Source organism: Paraphaeosphaeria sporulosa (assembly GCF_001642045.1).
Source record: "Paraphaeosphaeria sporulosa strain AP3s5-JAC2a unplaced genomic scaffold CC84scaffold_7, whole genome shotgun sequence".
Taxonomy (NCBI): domain Eukaryota; kingdom Fungi; phylum Ascomycota; class Dothideomycetes; order Pleosporales; family Didymosphaeriaceae; genus Paraphaeosphaeria; species Paraphaeosphaeria sporulosa.
In genome coordinates, this window is record NW_017253366.1 from 1,815,454 (window position 1) to 1,835,937 (window position 20,484).

Consider the following 20,484-nt stretch of genomic DNA (forward strand, 5'->3'; position numbering starts at 1 on the left):
AAGCGATATGGTGGTGAGGTTCCAGTATCATTCAGCTACTTAGCTATTACCTAGACGCAAAAGAGGCAACAAAGAGGCCATGAAATTGTCGGCAACCATAAGGTTGTCCGGGTAGACCTTGCACACAGGCCATACACAGGCCTTCCCATCGACCTTCCTCAACCCATCTCCACCGCAGACCACGCAGAAATTCCACATTTCTCGCCAGCGGCTCCGTGGCTTTATGCCCGTCGCTCAGTACTCCACAGTCTTAACTCTGCTCCTGATCTCCTCGGGCAGCTCCTCCGCCTTCACAATGCCCATCTTGATCGCATCGCCCCAGAAGAACAGCGCCCGCTCCTGCGTATAGCCCAGGTAGTCGAACTCTTCCTCCTCCTCAGCCTGTGGTTCGTCAGCACTTGCACCAGTCCCAGCGCTACCCGCTCCTCGTTCATCACCCGCGCGCTCCATCTCACTCACTTCGCTCTGCTTCTCCTTCTCCTCGGCCGCAGCCTCATCCCTAACCTCCTTCGTCGCGCTCTTCAGCACACCAGCCTCCGCACTAACCGGCGCCTCCTTCCCCTCTTCCTCGTCAAGATTCGGCATCCCCGGCACCACAGCCTGCACGATGCCCCACGCGATCCAAAACGCGGAGCTCGCCATGCGCCACAGCCGTGTCTCCGCCATGAGTCTGCGCGTCTCGTCCTCGATGCTCTGCTCGACTTGCGCCTCGTGCTCGTGGTAGCTGTAGCGCTCGCCGGGCTGGGCGCGGGCGTCGAGCATGAAGGCGGAGATGGTGGTGGGCGTGGCGGTGGCTGCGAGGGCGGTGCTGCTGCCGGAAGACTGGAGGGGATCGAGGTGGGGCGTGGGCGGGTTGGAGGAATGGCCGCGGGAGGACTTGAAGGTGGGGTTGTGCTGGAGATAGGCGCGGATGAAGCGGTGTTGTTCATCCGGGGTGGGGTAGATGGCGGTGTTGATGCGGTGGGGGGATGGGTCGTGGTAGTTGTAGCACCATTCGTTCTGTGCACTTGTCAGCTGTGCTGCGAGGACGAGTAAAGGGGATGGGAGGCTTACGAAGTGGTTGGCGAATTCGTATCCGGGGAGGTCAGCGTTGGAGTACTCGAAATCGATGACAATAAGCTGTTTATGCTCGTTCGCTGGGAGGAGGAGAGGCGATTCTCCTGACGGCGTCATACGTAGTATGTTTCCGTATTGCGTCTGTAACTGTATGTCAGTTTGGTTTTCCGGCGCTTGAACGGTGAACACACATCGTTGTGAGCAAAGACCAACCGCTCGTTGAGTTTTTCGATACCTCCGTACTGCTCTTCAAGCCAAGCTCGGTATTTCTCCACAGTCTTTCGGAAGACAGGCCATTCTACGCCGCACACAAGCCCTCGATCCTTCCACCTATCAGCGGCGGACTGCACACTGCCCTGAGTGCCATTTATGATCTGTTGGTCCAGCCAGGACATCCTTTTCTCTGCTAGGTCAACCCACTTGTCCCAGCTCTGCCAAACAAAAGGACCAGCTTCTCGCTCTTTTGGAAGGAGATCGATGCCTTCGTGTAGCTCCCTCATGCGCTTCGCAATCTGCCTTGAAGTGCCCGCCTCACGGAGTTCTTGCGGGGTCAATGCCCTCGCATTGAAGTACTCCTCAAATCTTCCATTAGTGAAAGTACCCAGCATTCGTGGTCCGATTCGCTTTCGAGCAAGCCTCCGCAGGATTTGCAACTCTGCCTCTCGATCAATTAGATGCTCGACCTGCGGACCGTATATACGTAGTAGGAGTTTGCTGGAAAGAGTTAGCAGCATGGCCTAGTAGACAGCAGGCCTTGACTCACGGAGGAGGATTCTTTGGTGTGGGGACCCCTTCCTCTCGGGATCTTTGTTCGGGCAAGTTCTTGGGAGGTGAGACTACGTATACTGCGTTCGTCAAAGCGCCACTCAACCGATCGACGGTGATTTCGCCGCTCATATCCAACGGCACTCGCCGCCAGCCTTTGAGCTTCAGAGTATGCGTAAGCCGCACAATCTCATATTTGAAAGCTGCCCACGCCTCCTTCTCCTTCTTGGCTCGACGAGTAGAGACTTTCGTTAAATCGTCAGTGCTTTCTGACTCGGGACCGCCAGCACCGTACGTCATAGTCTTCGAATTGTCAAGAATAGCTTCGCAGCTGGGCACAAGCTGATCGATAGAGTCAAAATGGTCCTCTCCCGACGAAATAGTAGAGTTGCGTTTGAAAAGGGACAATTTCCGACTGTGAGAGCCCACTCTGTGAAAGCGAGGCGATCCGTCAGTAGACTTGAGGGACATGGATCTCTCAAGGATCATTGCAAGTTGATCCAAAGCTACCGAACCATCAGATGAGTCGGAACCGCGCCTCTCTTCAGAATGTTCACTTTTGGATCCACCAAGGGCGTGCTCTACTGCAGAAGCTACTTTCGCAGCTGCAACCTTGCGCTTTGATTTTCGTGCATGCCGGCGAGCCTTTTCGGTTTTAAGCCATGTGGTAACGTGCTTAATCAAGTTCTCATGGGACTGTCGGGAGGGGAGGCCTTCGGAGCTGTCTGAAAGCAAAGAGTTGTACGATGGGTTGCCTTCTGTCGATTGTCTACTCGCTGGAGCAAGCCGCTCGACAGACGGTCTGCCGATGAGTCTCTTTCCGCTCACATTGGCGCGGAATTGTTTGGCAGCCTGCCCAAGGTCGAAGTAATCACCACCGCCTAGATCCTTATGCTGGCCACGCATCAAAGGAGAGATGCTCTCGATCTCCGGGTCGGCAATAGAGACAACTGGAAGGAAGAGTAAGCCATTTGGTCTCAACATTCAGCCGAAGGGTGATTTGTCCTTATGCGTATACTCTCTCACTAGGCTTCGCGATGCTTCAAATGTTGTGGTATATTGTCCTAGAGACATACAAGGCCGCAACAGCGCCACCCTTCTCGTTCACTGTATATAAAGCCACAGAGAAGAGACAGAACAACTTTGGCTAATGCAATGGTAGAGTCCGAACGAGGTGAGGATGTGAACATCGTGTACAAAGCACTGAAAAGAGGACGAGAAGATCGCACACGTTACAAGTCCAGAGCACCTGAGTTGCGAAGCACAAGATAGGAAGGACTAACCTTTCGAGCTGCCCGGGCGCGGCGACGTGCCATCGTGCACACTGCGGCTGCTCGGCTGCAGCTTTGGGCTTGCTGATGCAGGCGCTTGGGGCTCGTCATTCGAGGACGCCATTGCGCATTCACCAAGACCGTGGGAGCGGTCCTGTAGTCGTGGGTCCGGTAGATGACAAAGTAAGCAGGCCGGCCCAGGGAATTTCGCGAATTGCCGTATTCCTTGTGTGCGGCCGCAGCAATTTGTGTTCCAAGTCGAAGCGGGAATCGGGCGAGCAGGGCTGCTATCGGTGACGCTACTGGGCCCTGCAGCTGGGGTACACGTGCCAAGATTGATTGGCGTATGTAGGACGAGAGCTCGTGAAGGCGTCTACAGCTGGATTGAGAGAGGGAGCAGAAGTCGAACTTGTAAACTTGCACGTCAATAGCTATTGCAGGTGGCGAGAGAAGACGCTTGGAACGTACGCGGGCAGTCTCGTGAGGTGACGGCGGCGGCTTCCCAGTTTCTCGAGCTCCTGCCCCTCGCGCCTATCAGCGGCTTGTGCAACGTGGGGCTTAGCTAGCTACGTAACCATGCGCCTGGACAGCGGACGCATTAGATCGTGACTGCGAACACAGAGTTTAAGGCATGATGGTAGTCTGGATAGCATAACAAAATAATAAAATAAAGCCTCTGTCTGTCTTTCAGAGCGAAAGTCGGGTATCCAAGCTCCAGTTGCGCCACCCTGTTTTATGTACCAAAGACCGATGCATCTGCAATATTCGTACAGACCCAATGATATACAACCGCTATCGAAGTGAACGCCAAACACCTGCTAATGCCAACTAAATATACACCGCTTCCTTGTAGTGGGTGCGTTCAAGCGGCCCCCGCCCACTCGACCGTCTCGAGCGCTAGCATGACCAAGACCAGTGTCGAAGGAAGGATCCAGACGACATAGCTCTGGAACAAAAGATTCGACATGGCACCCATATACACGTTGTTGATCTGGCAAATCTGCGCCAGCTGTAACGCGCTCGGTGCACCCGTAAGCAGGAAGCAGACGATTACAAAGATCGGATCGTCCAAGATACTGACGGGCACAAATTTGGCCGTCAAGGCCAGGAGAGGGGCCATGATGAGGGTCGGAATGAGCATCCGGCTCACAAGCGAAGCAAGGACGAGCTTCTTCTCCACCTTGATGTCTTCGATGGAGCGATTGCCTTCGTCAGGGAGAGTGTTGCGGGCCAGATTGGCGCCTAGAACGACCAGGATGAGTGGCACAGCGACACCGCCACTCTGGCTAATGGCGCGAGTCACAGAATTACTGAGGAACGTGCCTGGGTCGAAGAAGGCGTGCTGGACCGGAGGAATCGACGCGACCACGATTGCTGCCAACATCGCCCACAACGGAGGGTTCATGAACTCCCAGCAGCCTCCAAGGAATTTGGCCGTGTAGTGGTAGAGCTTCGCCAGCGTCCTCTGCAGCCAGACCGGAAGTGCTAGAAATACGCGTCGTGAAGCGCGTGCAATAACGTCGCGAATAGATCGTGCAAAGCGCTGTAGAGTGCGTTGCACTTGGAAAGCGACTTTCTTCGGGCCCTTGGGCGGATGATCTGTTTTATAAGAGAAGACAGTGCCGAATTGAACGCCTTCGTCAGGATAGCCGTTCCCATTCATATTTCCGGGACCCTTGACCGTTACGTTTCCATTCGTCGGTGTGACAAAGGTGGTAGTCGACTGGGCGTTTTCTCGTTGTGTGATGGAGTCTGAGTCCGACGACGTGGTGGAGATAGAAGTCGCATAGCTCGTGACGTTGCCAGACTCATAGTCGGAATGCGAATCGTCTAGGAGGCGGTCTGCCTCGCCATCACTGAATTCGCCGTTCTCCATGATGCTGTTCCTGCCATCGTCTTCTTCCTTGTACGCATCGGCAGGTGCCAGGAGTACATTGAAGCCCCAGGTCCAGCGCACGAGCTGGCCGAGCTGCTGAAAGATGAGGAGGTAGAGAATGCCGCGGGCGGCTACCTCATTGTCGTTGTCGCCTGGTATTCTGTCCCAATGAAGCCCAGAAAGCGTCTTCGATAACGAGATAACGAGCGAGATGGGAAGAGAGTTGGAGTTTCCGAAAACCGCCATGGCGACCACGAAGTTGCGCCCCCTCTTGCTGAACCCGTACAGCTTAGATACGATCAACGCAGCGAGATAGGAAACGATCAATTGGACGACGAAGATGAACGGGATAACGCCCAGCTCAACCAACTTGTCGGCACTGAGCTGCGATGCAAGCTTCGTGAAGACTGGCGCAAGGTTAGCAACTTGCAAAATCGGCGCGAATCAGGTCAGGCTGCACTCACTCAAGCATGGCGTGAACAGCTGGGTGTTCAGGTTCGCGACGAACTTCTGAGCGTCCGCATCGAACTGGCCCATCCTGGCCACAATGTACCCCGGAAGACTGACGCATACCACCTCCATGACAGCCTCGAAAACGAGGAGCGCAAGGTTCGCGAAGTCCGGATGGGAGCTGTGCGCCGGGCGCTTGTGCTTGAACACGTCGAGGAAGCCATTGCCGGCGCTGTACGGGTCGGAGGCCATGACCATGAAATCGGGGGATGAATTGAGATTGCGAAGACGAAGCGACTGGACGGCGCCATTGAAGAAAGACATGCTGGGTCCTGACACGCCTGCCTCAGCGGGAGACGTGACAGACGCGGAGGGGCGCGGGAGTACTTGAGGCAGTTGGTGCGTGACGCTTGGCTACGTTGGATGGGGACGTGTGTCGGAACTGCAAACGTCACAGGGGCGTACGCGCGAAAGTGCGCTGAGTGCAGGCAGGGTGTACTAAGAGGGCGGAGCAGGCGAGGCCATCTTTGACGTGTGTTGGCTGTGGCGGAGAACCAAGAAGCAAGCAAGCACTGCCCAGACCAGATTGTAATGGTGTTATCGCCATGCCAGCCTGCGCCGCGGTTGCGTAGCACGGCACTAACAAGGGGAGCCGGGCTGCTAGTTGCCCACGTTCCCTCTGGGCGGAAGCGCAGGCGATCGCAGAGGCAGAGCCGATCGGTGCCTCGTCCCGCATGGCGTCGCGGCGAGCGGCCAGCGCAAGCTACCGCGACTCGAGGCGCAGAATTCGTCGTTTCCCGTCTCCCCTATTGCGTTTCTGTTCTGTTTCTGCTGTCTGTCTTGCCCGGGTCTGTCCACTGGCCGGATCGAGCCGCTCACCACCCGCTTTGGCATGCCCCTCCACCGCTCCAGCGAAGCGACATCATAACCAAGCTCGCACCCGCCGCGGCCAGCCTGCTGTGAGCACGACGCACGACGCACGACGCACGACGCAGCTGCTTCCCTGATTGTCGTCCGCGGCCACTCTGTGTGCATTTCTCCGTCGTGCCGCCATGCCCCAGAAGCGTCCAGCTTAGCCGGCCTGCCAGCAACCACCGTGCAGTGTGATTTCATTGCGTCACCGGTTGTCACTTCCTCCCCGCCAAGAAGCCGTTCGACGACCACCTAAACTCCACGCCTCTGCCCGCCAGGTAGCCAGACGCAGGGCCGTTCGTGGAGCTCCCTACTTCCTCTCCGCTATTATCTTTACCTGCGCCCCGCGCCACCTCGACCCCCACCATGGATTCCGCTGCTTCGACCCCCAGCGGCGACGACTTCGACTCCGATGGCCCCTTTGGCTCCCCCTCATCCCCGCCCGCCAGCAGCCCCGATGTGCGGCCCAGTCTTGCCCCTGGCTCCCCTACAGAGGGCCGTCCTCCCGCTCGCTCCGTGTCCACCAGCGGTGCTACCGCCAATATGACGCCTTCGTCCACTCCGCTTGGCAACATCAATGCCGCACGGAATCCTCGCCCCTCAAATGCACCCACCATTTCCAGCCGTGGCAGCGGTCTCAACGTCCCGCAGGATATAATGGCAAGGATGAAAGCGGTGCACCTCGGTCGACAAGGCGCGCCGCCCGGCAGAGCACCGAGTCAACCCGACGTCATGTCGCCGGGTGGCGGTGGTCCTGCATCTCCAGGTGGTCCCATGTTTGGCAATCCTGGGGGTGTGCCCCCAAACTTTCGCATGCCTCCGCAGGTCAAACCCAGTATGACCACTATGAAGTCCGCGCCTGTCGTACCTGGTAGACCAGGTGGTGGCGCCAAACTTTCACTTGCTGAGAAACGTGGACTGAACCTAGCAGGAGGTCTCTCCGGAGGCCTCTCCGGAGGCCTCTCCGGATCACCCGCTCCGAGCAACGGCACTGCACCTCCTGCTGGCAAGAGGAAAGGGCCTGGCCTTAAACTTGGGAATATACATGGCGAAAATTCCTCGACCGATCCCCCTAAGCAGGAGTCTATGATGGACAAATACAAAGAATTCATCGACAAGGAAACCGGAAGTCTTAAGTTTAAGGGCAAGGCTGTCCTCGACTCAAAAGGTGTGCAGTTCGCAAACGGCATCACCTTCAACATATCGTTAGATGAAGTGGACACACTCGATGAACTGGGCAAGGGCAACTACGGCACCGTATACAAAGTTAGACATGCCCGGCCTCAAATGAGGAAGCCAGGCCAAGGATTGGCAGGTAACAAAGCGGCACCCGGCTCGCCGTCGCGTAAGAACTTCGAGGGCGAGGACTCCAGTCCGGCTGCGAACAAGACCTCGGGTGGGACTGGCATCGTAATGGCCATGAAAGAAATCCGGCTGGAGTTGGACGAAGCCAAATTCGCGACGATCATCATGGAGCTAGACGTCCTTCACCGCTGCGTCTCCCCGTACATCATCGACTTCTACGGCGCTTTCTTCCAGGAAGGTGCTGTTTACATATGTATGGAATTCATGGATGGCGGCTCGTTGGACAAGCTATACGGGGATGGCGTTCCGGAAAATGTGCTGCGAAAGGTTACTCTGGCGACTGTTATGGGACTGAAGTCGCTCAAGGATGATCACAACATTATTCACCGAGACGTGAAACCTACGAACGTCCTTGTCAACACCAGGGGTCAAATCAAGATCTGTGATTTTGGCGTCAGTGGCAATCTGGTCGCCAGTATTGCGAAAACAAACATTGGGTGTCAGAGTTACATGGCGCCGGAGCGGATTTCCTCCGGAGGCATGGCTCAAGCAGGCGCAAGTGCTGGAGCTGGCACGTATAGCGTGCAGAGTGATATCTGGAGTCTTGGTCTTACCATCATCGAATGCGCTTTAGGCCGATACCCATATCCACCTGAGACGTACAATAACATCTTCAGTCAGCTCAGCGTAAGCGATTTTCAAACCCGTGAGTTTGCCACACTAATCAATCATTGCAGGCTATCGTGGACGGCGACCCCCCGGATCTTCCCGAAGAAGGCTATTCAGAAACGGCTCGTGACTTTGTGCACGGGTGCTTGAACAAAATTCCCAAGTTGCGTCCAACATACGCAAACCTTCTGGAGCATCCATGGCTTGCGCCTCTCATCAAGCCACACACCATTCTTGAAGAGGAAGAGGAAGAGGAAGAGGCCGCCGTTGCTGCCGAACCTGATGTGGCTGCTGGCGACAGGAGCACACCCGAGCCGATCGAAGCCGTGCACGACCAGGAGGTGGCAGATTGGGTGAAAGCTGCGATTGAAAGACGGCGGCAAGGAAAGCTGGGCAAAGGGGCGGAGAAGCCTGCCTTGCATGCGGCACCCTTAGATGCTATCAGCCCTCCGCTGAACGGCGGCCCCAATGGGTTGGAGGAAGCAGCCCCCGCAACAACCGAAGAGTCATAGGCGCACAAGACAACCTTTGCTACCAGATTCGGACGTTTCCAACGTTCTCTCGACACTACCGTCGCTTTACATAGGAGACCTGAAAATGGCGCCCGCGTACATAGCGTCCCCTACTTCCTTCGGCGGAAGCCATCATCACGCACCCATAGCTGTGCAGGCGGGAGTTGCGGCGCAGGCCAGCGTCTTGATTTGAAGTGTCGATGCGCAAGGTCGTGATTGACGGCGCATACCCTTGGATTTTGGGATGAAGGAATGACGAAGCATTGGCCCGTAGACAACAAGCGCATGTACCTACGTAGACGAATATTAGCTACCTGTCGCTTCATGAGAAAAAATGATGGTGGCGTGAAGTCAAGCTAAGCATATGTGTAGACACCGTACTGCCACATCAACTGACACAAAGGAATGAATTTGGAGAAGCGCACCTGATCTTGTCATGACTTACATACAACATCTTTGTGATCTTATGGTGTGATAAGGCAGCGTGAATGTACACAGAAGGTCTACCTCAAGGATTTCCTTGCTTAACGTCGGCCACTGTGCACAGTAAAATGTAGTGCTATTCCTAGAAAAATTCCGGGGATGCAGGGATCTTGGTCGGTGTTGGCGCGTGCACGTGACCGTATTCGGGCGCAAGTGCCCGCCAAGAGCGTCCTCGTAATGTGTCCTGTCGAGCGCACTTAGTTGGAGATCGTGGTCGCTGTCTTTTAGGCCACGCCGCCTCAACCCCACCACTCTTCACGACACCGTTCCGCACGCCGGTACATGCACTGCGACCAGTGATAGCACCTTCACTCTCTCGTCCCCTGAGGATTTTCTTTCTGTACTCCTCGTCCGTTTGGACAGATAGCCAAAATGTCCGGAACAGACTACACATACGATGGAGAGGTATGGACCATTCCCGCGCATAGTATGGGACATGCTGACTTGCACACAGGGACAATTCTTCCCATACTTCATCGTTACCCTCACTAGTTTCGTCACAATACCCGTTACTTACTCGCTTCTAAAGCCTAGCAAAGGTGCGCGCGCCTGCCAGATGCTTGCAGAAGTTCTTACTAAAACAACGACAGAGCTTGAGAGCACCGCGACCCGCATATCCTCTGACTTTGCACCCGAACATGCCGACCTCGTCGAGAAGCAGCGCAAAAAGCAGAAGCGGAGGGAGCGAAGGATAAAGCGGGCTATTGTCAGCTTGATTGGGTGGTCCGTTATTGCAGGCATGATCTACCTGATCATCGTCACTGCGCAAAATGTACCGAAAATCTGGGACCCGTATGATGTCCTGGGCGTGTCTAGGGTACGGTTTGCCCCACTATGCAATACGTGGAGTATGTGCTAACAGCCAAGCAGTCGGCGAGCGAGAAGGAAATTAAGAAACACTACCGAAAGCTGTCCCTCACCCAGCATCCCGATAAGCGACGTGAAGATCTGGAGAAGAACATCACCGCAGATGCAATTAACGATCACTGGGTAGAGGTCACAAAGGCTTTCAAGGCACTCACCGACGAGGAAGTCCGCAACAACTTCCTCCAGTATGGCCACCCTGACGGAAAGCAAAGCTTCAGCATCGGTATTGCTTTGCCTAAGTGGCTCGTGTCCGAAGGATCTGGCAAATACGTTCTCCTGATGTACGCCCTCGCTCTCGGCGTGATTCTCCCTTATACGGTTGGCAAGTGGTGGTATGGCACTCAGCGGATGACCAAGGATAAGATCCTCGTCGCCAGCGCCGGCAAGCTTTTCCGCGAATATGACAACGACCAGGGCGAAAGTGGCGTTGTGGGAGCCTTGAGCAGCGGAGAAGAATTCAACGAGGTTATGGCAGGACACAAGGCCGACAATGGACTTTCCAAGCTCGAGCAAAAGGTCTTGTCGGAAGGTACTGGGGCTTTGGTCCTGGGCGCCTTATCCAAGAAGGACCGTCAGAAGCTTGACGAGCTAGAGGACAGCAGAAGGCGGAAAGTTCTCACGCTATTGTGGGCATACCTCGGGCGTGTTGAGCTGCAAGATGAGACACTCAATGAGGAAAAGTACGAGGTCGCACCCATCGCGCTCAAACTCAACGAGGCCTACACATCCATCGCATTGGCATACGGCTCCACAAAGGCTGTTCTAGCCGCATACCACACTTCTCAACTTCTGATCCAATCGCTACGACCTGGCGCATCCCCTTTGGAACAGCTTCCTCACTTCACCCCCGCCGTCGCTAATGCTGCAGAGGCAGAGCGATCGCGGGCTCACTTGTCAATCCAGGAATTTTTGGACCTGCCAGTCGCTGAGCGCAAGGCGCGAGTAGTCGCACCTGGTCTTCTGTCGGATTCGCAGTACACGCAAGCGCTGGCCGTGGCATCGCAGCTTCCTGTTCTGCATGTGGAGAAGCCATTCTTCAAGGTCGTTGGCGAGCGCTTCGTCACACCAAGCAGTTTGGTCCAATTTGTCGTCAAAGCGCGTTTTATTCCTCCGGGATCCACCAATGTCCCCGAGGTGGACCCGAAGGATCTTCTTGACATTGATCCAGACGAAGGAGATGTCGCTGCTATCACAGGCCGCAAAGACGATCGCTCCGGCCAGAAGCCTATCCAGCCGCCTCTAGCTCATGCACCGTACTACGCTCGCGATCACGCGCCCAAGTGGCACATCTTCCTCGCAGATAGCAAGCAAGGCCGCATTGCTGTGCCTCCCTTTACTTTTTCCACTTTCGACAAGCCCATCCTCGACGAGAGTGGGAAGCCAACGTACAATGTGCAAACACTCAAGATGCAGTTTGGTGCTCCGCCCCAGCCGGGTGCCTACACCTTCGTGATGCACATGATTTGCGACAGCTACATCGGCATGGACAGCAAGATGGAGGTGACGCTGAATGTCGAAGACGCAAGCAAGGCTGAGGAAGTGGAAGAGGAGGGCGAGATCAGTGAGCCAGATGAGGGTAAGCAACCACCGAGTCACGATATGTTTCAAGAAGTGTACGTAACTGACGATATCGCTACAGACACAATTGCGGGCCAGATGCGCACGCTGAAGTCGGGCGGTGTGCCGGCGCCTAAAAAGCGCAGGGGGGGTGACGATGATTCGAGTGATGGCAGCGATACCGAAGGCGACGTCGAGTCCGAGAGCGAGACGGATACCGACACCTCAGATGAGGAATGAACTTTTCTTCCCTTCTCAACATTTCTCATCTTCACTTGACACGCTTTTCTGCGTGGGTATGTATCTCGCAGCTCTGGTGGGTTCGCTAGGACAGCCAAACCGACTTCGTTTTGGCGAATGGCATTTGCAGGCGTTTTAGACCAATATCCCTTGTGGCTTGGAATGGAGTAGGGCGGGTAGATATTGGGTAGCGATGGATGGATTTCAGGGGAGTAGGACGTATGTGTACACAGTACAGAACAGATCGGATCAATTGTTATGCATGTTGCTCCTGCACTCGTGTCAAGTTCATTGCCGCGTGTCTTTCCCGCCTACGGTGTTGGGTAAAATCAATTTCATAGCGAGGATCGTAGTAGCGCAGGTGACAGACAGGTCTGCCATCCCATCGGGGAATGAATGCAATATGGCGAGTCTCACCCGCGAGCCCTTCTGCTTCACACTTCAAACAACGTCGCCCAAAAAATCCAGGAAGCTACTATGTATACCTACATCTATACCTTCTCTTGCGCGCCCTGATTCGCCCAGGCAGCCTTAGCATGAAGGTTATCGCGTGGTGATCGTCCCCAGCATTTCATGGGGACGTGGTGGGTCGCGAGCTGCGATGCGATGCAGGGGTCTTGCTACGCGCAAGGTTTCACACGCGCCGCAACACCATCGCACGCCACAGCGAGAATGTCGCGATAGGCCGTGTGACGAGCGACAGCCACGGATCTCAGGCAGCCGTACTGTCGCCAAGCCGTCCTGCGCCCGGATCAGGTGCTCGCCGCCCCCTGCAGCTGCCGCTCCAGCCGCATGTCAAACCCCCGGCCTTGAGGATTTTCAAATCCAGGGCGATCGCGACTTGGCCTGAGTCTGCAAGCCGCGCCTGAAGAGGCTCACGGAGGGTTTTAAGCTCTCTTGGCAACCGTTTTGTGATGAGCTTGGCGGGGGCCGGGTGCTAGGTGCGCCGGTGACGGGCATGACAGGTCGACGTGTGGGTGACAGGAGCGGCTGGAGAGTGTCAAACGCGTGTTCGGCTCCTGAGGATGAGGGCAGCAATATAAGCCTCAGGTGTGCCGGTGCCTTATGCTCACTCACCACCTTCATTCTCTTCGCTTCGTCCAACACTCCTTTGGGGCTTCCCCGGTTAATACTTATTCATTTTACCTACGCGGCTTTGATAGTCTGCTTCTTTTATTGTACAACGACCGGTCGTTCCTTTGCATATCCTTCTTTCGAAATACCACGTCTGTGACGTTTAGTTAATCACCTTACTTTTCTAATTCCATCACTTGTATTATCCGGAAAGATGGGCATCAAGACTCTGTTCACGATGGCGCTTGCGACTGGTTTCGCTGGTAAGCATTTCGACTTCTCTGCCAACGCATAGTTCGAGTGGATTGATACTGACGTCGCTCCTTAGCCGCAAAGCCAATCAACACACCCGCGGAACTTCCCGCCTACCCCATGAGCAGGCGCCAGGGCAACGCCGTGCAGAACGGGTTCGGCGGACAGGGCTTCAACTTCATCGATGGGTTCAACCGGTTCAACGACCAGGCGCAGGTGGTGCAGGTCAAGCAGGAGAGCCTGCAGATCCAGAACAACGGGTTCCAGCAGCAGGTCGTGCAGCAGGTCAACGAGGTGCTCGTCGTGAACCAGCAGCAGAACGGCTTCAACAGGGACTTGAACAACCTGTTCCGCAAGGCCAACTTCCGCCGCGAGAGGAACCAGGAGAGCACGGTCATGCTCGTGGTCCAGCAGATCCAGGTCTCGGTCGCGGATGACCGGGGCAACGCGTTTCAGCAAGATGTCTTTGTGCAGAGCGCGATCGTGGCGAACCGTGGTGCGAGAACCACGAACACGGTCATGCGTACGTGTCTCTTCCCTTCGGTTTCCTGTTCCGTCCCACTAACCACACACAGTCTTCGAGTCCCAGGCCATCATCGCAACGCAGGTCCTCGGCGGACGCGGCAACGGCCTTGCCGGCATCGCAGGCGTCGGCAACGGACGCGGAACCAACGCTGCCGTCCTTCCCACCAAGACGGCGGACGTGCAGCTCTTCGGCGCGCGCCCCACCTGGTCTGTCATCGCCGAGGACCCGGCGGCGACGCTCGGCGCTGTCTGGCAGGCTGAACTAGAGGACCTGCAGAAAGCCGACCAGGACGCTGCTGACAACCAGGCCAACGACCAGGCGGCGCAGCAGGTGAAGGCCTCGCTCGACAAGGCGAACCAGGAGCAGCAGCAACAGCAGGCCTCGGCCTCGCAGTCCGCAGAGACCTCGCAATCTGCCGAAGCGACGTCGACCACCTCTGCTGCTGCGGAGGCGACTTCCGCCGCTGAGTAGACTTGCGCTTCCTGCTGCCGGAGCTGCATTCTACCGAGCTGTGAGCGAGCGATGCATGGAGGAGCGGAGAGTATGAGCATACCCTCGGAGGCGTTTTGTTTGCATTCGGTTGCATATGATTGTTTTCTTTCTGGGCCGGGCGTCTGAGTTTGAGGGGCGTAGAATAGCTAGGTGCAGCTTTTGACGACTGCCTGCTCTCGACTGGTTCGGAGAATGCTGATGAAATGATATGACGAGTACGGTGGATGAGATGAAGAGGGGATAAGAAAAATACGAAACGAGAAGGGATAACTGAAATGTCAAATTTGTCAAGTTTACCTGGTGTGTTCTCGATTCGGTGCAAGATGGGATGTTGTGACCTACTGACTACGATACAGGATCCCTTGAGGTGACAGAGAACGCTTATAGATTTTGCTGCCCGCAGTAGATTATGTCTGGTCTTGACGGCAAATGTAGACAGCGCTTTAGGAGACCTTGCTCAAGGATGAGGTTGATCTGGGTGGTACGTGCGCTCTGCCACTAGAATCCGCCATCTCATCCCCGCGGCGAAGCTCTCCACTTCCGCTTTCACATCATTCTCCAAGCGCTGCACTGCTTTTCTTTCCAGCATGTTCTGGCCCTACCCGTGAAATATTTTGTTAATTGTTGCCAAACCAGTTCATTGGTTCACCTTTGATTCAGTCGCCATCGACGAAAAAGTTGTGAGGATACAGCTAGAGTTACCCACCCTCTGATTGGGGAACAGAGCGCGAGAAAATCCACAACCCAGCATTATCCTCAGTTCCATCACTAGCTGCCTATGTATTGGATGCCTTCGGATAATACACGACTGTTCCCTTCAGCATGGCCGAAGAAGATGCCCTTGTCGTCATTGCCCCCGCAGGCGACCTAATACTGGACGTTAGGCAGGCAGAAGGAACCCCTCGTTTCTCCTACCGTGTCCATTCCAAGGTCCTCCGAGACAGCTCACGCTATTTTGAGAACCTCCTCAGCGACCGATTTAGGGAGGGAGAGCAACTGGCAACCGCGCTCGAAGCCCTGAAAGTAGCAGGGCTTTCAGACCTCGCCGACGCACCCGTCGACGCTTTACCTCGAGTTGCCATTCTGGATGTTGGCAGAACGAGCGCATTGAGCGTACGAAACTTGGTCGCCGACTTCCTGCGCGCCATACACGGCGAGGATCTCTCTGCTGCCACACCGCCCGTGCCAAACCTGGCCAACATCGCCGTTGTCGCTGATCGATTCGATGCAACCGATACGCTCTCGCGATATGTGCGGAAAAGGAAATACGGGGCGCTGCTGGATGCGAAGTCGGGCAAGGGAAAGATAAGCATAGGCATGACGGAAGAGCGGGTACGGCAGAAGTTGCTGGTTGGGCTTTTGTTTGACCACGCGCCTTGGGTTACGCGGTATTCGAAACATCTTATCCTGCGAGACTCTTCGCAATGGCAGCCGGGCGTGGAGGAGGATCATACCAAACCGCTGTGGTGGGATCTGCCGAATGGAGTGGAAGACGAGCTGATACAGCGCCGCGAGTACATACTCGAGACGATCAACTCTCTTCAATCGCATTTCCTCAAGCTGTACACGTCCGGCGAGCGGCAGTGCAAGCTGGGTTATGACACATCCGTACAATGCGACTCCTTCCAGCTGGGCGAAATGATCCGCTTCTTTATTAGATTAGGGACAGTACGATTACAAGGCACCATATACGACAACACCGAGCCGACATATCACACTGGAGATATCGAACGATTGCTGGAGTCGCTGCGGCAATGCTCATCCTATCAAGTCGATCGTAATCACGCCCACTGCGGTCTACGGACGAGGCTCCTCCCTCTAGTCGATTTACTTCAAAACCAACTGTGTTTAGACACAACGAGCCTTGATGTTGGCCTTTGTCTTGAATGCTGGAATAATCATCGAGACAATTACGCCTGGTCCGTAGCGAAGAGACCGGTATTGTGGGCTCAACATCCGTCCGTGACCGGCAACCGAATGCTCTCCAAGGGACACCGACGTACGCCTAGTAGCTGCCTGCACAGGCATATTGTGGTTCGTGATCTGTTCATGGCCACCGACAGGAACTGGACCGCTAGAGATGCCGTCTACTGAAGGGACTGCAAAGCTTGATGCAACCTAATCTCCTCGGAAATCCAGGCGACTGTCGGTCCCAAGCCTCAATAAATGCGCCGAGCCTGCCCTGCGCGCAAGACTGGCTCGTGCTTGTCATACCCCAATAATCCCAGCCCTATGAAGCCACAGCCGTTGCAGTTCAGCCTAAGGCAGAGACCAGGTGGGTCGACCGATGCTAGACCCGGCAAAAGATACATTCTGTGTAGCAAATATCTATAGCTTCGCCGTAGGAATCTCGGTGCCGATAGCCGTTTGTCGGTGAGAGACTGAGAGTCAGCCCTTAATTATGCTTTGATAGCGCAACTGAAGTTCCCATTGTTGTGTGCCGCTGTATTAGAATTATTGGCTTACCACGGGGTGGTTCCCCCATGAAGGGGAGTAGTTCACGAGCCGCGGTCACGGAATGCTTGTGTCTGAGCCAATGCTCATGAACGAATAAAATCTCTGTGCGCTGTTCAAAGGTTTGCAGACTGATGCGATGCGGCTATGCAAGTCACGGAGTAGGTCGCGTGGTGGGCTGTGTAGCTAGGCTGAGTTGAATGTTCGCCTTCACGAAACGCACAGCCCCCTCAACAGCCGCGCTCATAGCAAAAGTGTCCTTTCAGCAGAACGCCACAAGGCGGGCGAAAATTTGTTTGATCCACATGTCCGGCTGTCTTGTGTTTTTCAGAAGCTCGTGTTGATGTTGCGCCACTCAAGGCAGGCATGAGGCAGAGAGAGGCACACTACCATAGGTAGCTGTTTATTGTTGATTGAGCTGCATCGGACTAGTAGTATAAGAATGCCAGAGCCATGGTTGGTAGGTGTCCCAGTCTGGTACATTAAGTCAGAATTTGCGCAAAGGGAGCGAGCGTTCCTCTTTAGTCACCTGCATAATATTCATACTAAAGCGCCTACCCCATGTCTGTGTCACCGGTCACTTACTTGTTCGATCATCACCGCAACGCCCCTCCACCCAGCATATCTCAACACCGCGGAATACTACTATCAGGCGCCTACTCCCAGAGAAATCCACACAACATGTCAATGTTCGGCAGCCTCAAGAAGAAGCTCTCAAGACGAGGCTCAAACCCGCTTTCACAAAAGTCGGCTGAAGCAAACACGTCGACGACGCAGGGTGGCTATCTAGCTCCTAGCAACAGCAGCTCGTTCACAAACCCATCGCCCGCAACTCGCCGTCCTAGTAAGAAGAAAGGCCTCACAAGTGCCATAATCATATTAACAATCTCTAGGTAGCTCATCCACCAATCCTTTCGCACGACCAGGCGCCAATGACCCACCTCCAGCATACACTCCCGGACCAACAGCCCCAGCACTCGTTTCTCGCCAGCCCTCCATAGGACCAGCCACTGACGATGACCCCTATGCCTTCCTCCGGAACTTTGACACCGTCTTCCTCATCGACGACTCAGGCTCCATGGCGGGCAGCCGCTGGGGCCAAGTGGAGCAAGCCCTCAGCGTGATTGCCCCCATCTGCGCAGAGCGCGACGAAGACGGGATCGACGTCTACTTCCTCAACAACAAGAAGATCTGGAAACACCAGCGCACGGCCGGTCACATCATCGAGATCTTCCAGGATGCCAAGCCAGGCGGGCAGACCTTCACGGGCAAGCGCCTCTACGAGATGCTCACGCCGTACCTGGCGCGCTACAAGAAATACCCTGCCAACACCAAGCCCGTAAACATCATCGTCGTCACCGACGGCCAGGCGCACGATGACGTCGCAGGGACTATCCAGGACGTCGCGAAGAAGCTGGATCGTTGGGAGGCCCCTCCCTGGCAGGTCGGTATCCAGTTCTTCCAGATCGGAAATGATCCTGAGGCGAGGAATATGCTCAAGCAGCTCGACGATGAGTTGGCTGGTAGCGATGACCTGAGGGACATCGTTGACACGGTGCCGTTTACGAGCGAGGCTGGCGCGCAGCTGTCTGCGACGGGCATCATGAAGGTGAGTCTGGCACGGTTATCGTACAAGAGTGTGCGAGCTAAGCTAATTGGTATAGGTGGTGCTGGGGAGTGTGAATCGCCGCCTCGACCGGAACTCTAAGGAATTACACCGGTGACGCCGGGACGTCCTGCCATACTCCATCCATGTTTGGTCCCAAGGGATATCTTCGACAGGCAGAGGGTGGCCGTGCATGTCACCCAGCACTCTCTCTCTCTCTCTCTCCCTTTTTTTTCTTTCAATACGTGCTTTTTTTCTTCTTTTTTCCTATCTCATTGGTCGGCGTTCACGTTTGGGCTGGGATGCACGCAGACTGCGTGTGGTGCTACTGCATGGGCAGCCAGCCTTGGGTGGGTCAGTTGCTTTGCTGTGCAATGAAAATACCCGATTATCACCACGGTTTTCATGATTGTCACGGCTATCCCGGTTCTGTCACGGCCGGAAGGGATATCCTGCATGCATTAGATTCGCCAGCTCCTTCAACGGAGCCATTTATAGAAGAGCCTCGTCCTCCGTGGATGCTCGCTTGTGTACTACAAACATACGATAGATGTCTATTGAATCGAAAGGACCAATTGGAGCATGCGTGTAAGTGTATACATGTATAGGCTTGCGACCAGGTACTGCATATGCATATCGATGGGAAGGGGACACGTGGTGCGGAGGGCGTCCACTCGTACCGGTGAAGAGGGGTAGTATGCCTGACGAGGCTGACTTGGCTTTGGGTGTCGATGGATCCTCCACTGGAGGACCAACGGGAATGTAGTTTGGCAGTAAGCGAAGGGCGCATTTGTGATTGCAGGGACTATGGAGTAGAGTATGGTAAAATTGCTCGCACTGTGGATATTTTATTAGGCATGCAGGACCATGGTCTCAATTGGCGAGCAGCAGGCACGCGGCTTGCTTGTAGACCTGAAGATGTTCATTTTTACAGTGATGTACATAGCACGTACGCCATTTGAGTACCTATTGGAAAATGGGGGATTGGGCAGGTCCGTTTTATGTCGCTTAGCTACACTGTGCTGGCATCTGTGTGTGGGTGTAGATTGATAAGATATGCGGGGTATCTGTCTGCATATTCGGGTTACAGGTACGCATGTGTGTTGCGGTAAGCTGGATACAGCGATCCTTGGATGCGAGGCAGACTTGGAAAATCGGAGGGAAGGGTCCAGAATGGTCAGCCAGGGTAATGTACGCGGAGTTGAAGGATGGAAATACTAGTGGGAGTATTGAGCGTGATGCATCAGCTCATGCTTAGGCTTGTTCGTGGAGGATATAGGCCGATCTAACGTAATGGAATTTGGCTAGGGAGTGCATGGCGGTGCTGATGCGGAGGTCATTGGGAGGTCATGAATAGCAGGTTTGTCTACAGCAGAAGGACGATAAAGAAGAGTGCGGTAGGTTCCGGCACTGCATCTAGCGTTGGAAGGTGTGGAATGACAATCTTGCATTGGGTGGGATGTACTGATGAGGGTTTGGGTGGGGAGACGGCGGGATGGTGTTGCTGTTCACGTATGGCGAGAGACACGACTTCCATGCCAGACACCTGGTAGTTTCTCCTCGAGCTGCTCAACATCAAAAGGCTATTTTAAGACAACTTGCATCAACGTGTCCCGATCGTCTGTGACGCTTCAGCTTCAGCATTCAACTGCGGCTTCTGAGCGGGTCTTTGGAAGACATGCCGAGCACCGCACCATCTTGGACGGCATTCAACATGTCGTTCTTTTCTTTCACTTAAAATGAACCCGCTGGGCAGGTCTTAGAAATGGGAGCCCAGTACTCAAAATCAGGACAAGTTGTACAAGTCCAATAATGAGGAAGCGAAGAGAACGACTATTCAAGTGGCTAAAGACTTGCACGCATTGCTTTAGATTACAGATTCGTATATCATAAAAGTTACTAAGGGTTTCAAGCTTGATTGGAGAGATTTTGGACATTATTCATTTCAATCCTCGTTCCTCACGTTTGCTAGACGTTGATCGACACACATCGTTTAGCCCTTGATACCATGAGAACAGTGTCAACCTCATTCTGGAAATATTGACGCAACTGAGCTTCTACAGTACACACATCCTGCTATGATTTGATGCTAGCTTTATAGATATTGCGAAGTCGCG

At 54.8% G+C, this 20,484-nt stretch overlaps 6 protein-coding genes across 6 annotated transcripts; 5 read left to right on the forward strand and 1 right to left on the reverse strand.

Annotated features, from left to right (window-relative positions):
* Positions 1 to 10: 10 nt before the first annotated feature.
* On the reverse strand, positions 11 to 6,020 carry CC84DRAFT_1123774 (kinase-like protein). Its single transcript, XM_018175663.1, has 7 exons — positions 5,433 to 6,020; positions 4,006 to 5,375; positions 3,105 to 3,195; positions 1,820 to 2,771; positions 1,248 to 1,770; positions 1,054 to 1,197; positions 11 to 999 (listed from the first exon to the last, which is right to left on the reverse strand). Exons 1-7 carry the CDS (start codon positions 5,740 to 5,742, stop codon positions 235 to 237), a joined length of 4,155 nt encoding a protein of 1,384 aa, XP_018034437.1. The 5' UTR covers positions 5,743 to 6,020; the 3' UTR covers positions 11 to 234.
* A 519-nt stretch (positions 6,021 to 6,539) lies between these two features.
* On the forward strand, positions 6,540 to 8,871 carry CC84DRAFT_886475 (MAP kinase-like protein). The gene is made up of 3 exons (XM_018187793.1): positions 6,540 to 7,264; positions 7,289 to 8,322; positions 8,373 to 8,871. The coding sequence occupies exons 1-3, from the start codon at positions 6,697 to 6,699 to the stop codon at positions 8,814 to 8,816; spliced, it is 2,046 nt and encodes a 681-aa protein (XP_018034438.1). The 5' UTR covers positions 6,540 to 6,696; the 3' UTR covers positions 8,817 to 8,871.
* Positions 8,872 to 9,499: 628 nt separating this feature from the next.
* On the forward strand, positions 9,500 to 12,294 carry CC84DRAFT_1261080 (uncharacterized protein). Its single transcript, XM_018185032.1, has 5 exons — positions 9,500 to 9,704; positions 9,754 to 9,838; positions 9,890 to 10,116; positions 10,170 to 11,742; positions 11,806 to 12,294. Exons 1-5 carry the CDS (start codon positions 9,672 to 9,674, stop codon positions 11,961 to 11,963), a joined length of 2,076 nt encoding a protein of 691 aa, XP_018034439.1. The 5' UTR covers positions 9,500 to 9,671; the 3' UTR covers positions 11,964 to 12,294.
* A 607-nt stretch (positions 12,295 to 12,901) lies between these two features.
* On the forward strand, positions 12,902 to 14,286 carry CC84DRAFT_1207274 (uncharacterized protein; the record flags this gene model as incomplete). Its single annotated transcript, XM_018182088.1, has 3 exons — positions 12,902 to 13,300; positions 13,366 to 13,812; positions 13,865 to 14,286. The coding sequence occupies exons 1-3, from the start codon at positions 13,252 to 13,254 to the stop codon at positions 14,284 to 14,286; spliced, it is 918 nt and encodes a 305-aa protein (XP_018034440.1). The 5' UTR covers positions 12,902 to 13,251.
* A 570-nt stretch (positions 14,287 to 14,856) lies between these two features.
* On the forward strand, positions 14,857 to 16,856 carry CC84DRAFT_1166197 (uncharacterized protein). The gene has a single exon (XM_018178891.1). It carries the CDS (start codon positions 15,130 to 15,132, stop codon positions 16,399 to 16,401), a length of 1,272 nt encoding a protein of 423 aa, XP_018034441.1. The 5' UTR covers positions 14,857 to 15,129; the 3' UTR covers positions 16,402 to 16,856.
* A 288-nt stretch (positions 16,857 to 17,144) lies between these two features.
* CC84DRAFT_1166198 (uncharacterized protein) lies at positions 17,145 to 18,948 on the forward strand. Its single transcript, XM_018178892.1, has 3 exons — positions 17,145 to 17,605; positions 17,655 to 18,370; positions 18,426 to 18,948. The coding sequence occupies exons 1-3, from the start codon at positions 17,443 to 17,445 to the stop codon at positions 18,483 to 18,485; spliced, it is 939 nt and encodes a 312-aa protein (XP_018034442.1). The 5' UTR covers positions 17,145 to 17,442; the 3' UTR covers positions 18,486 to 18,948.
* The last annotated feature ends 1,536 nt before the right edge of the window (positions 18,949 to 20,484 follow it).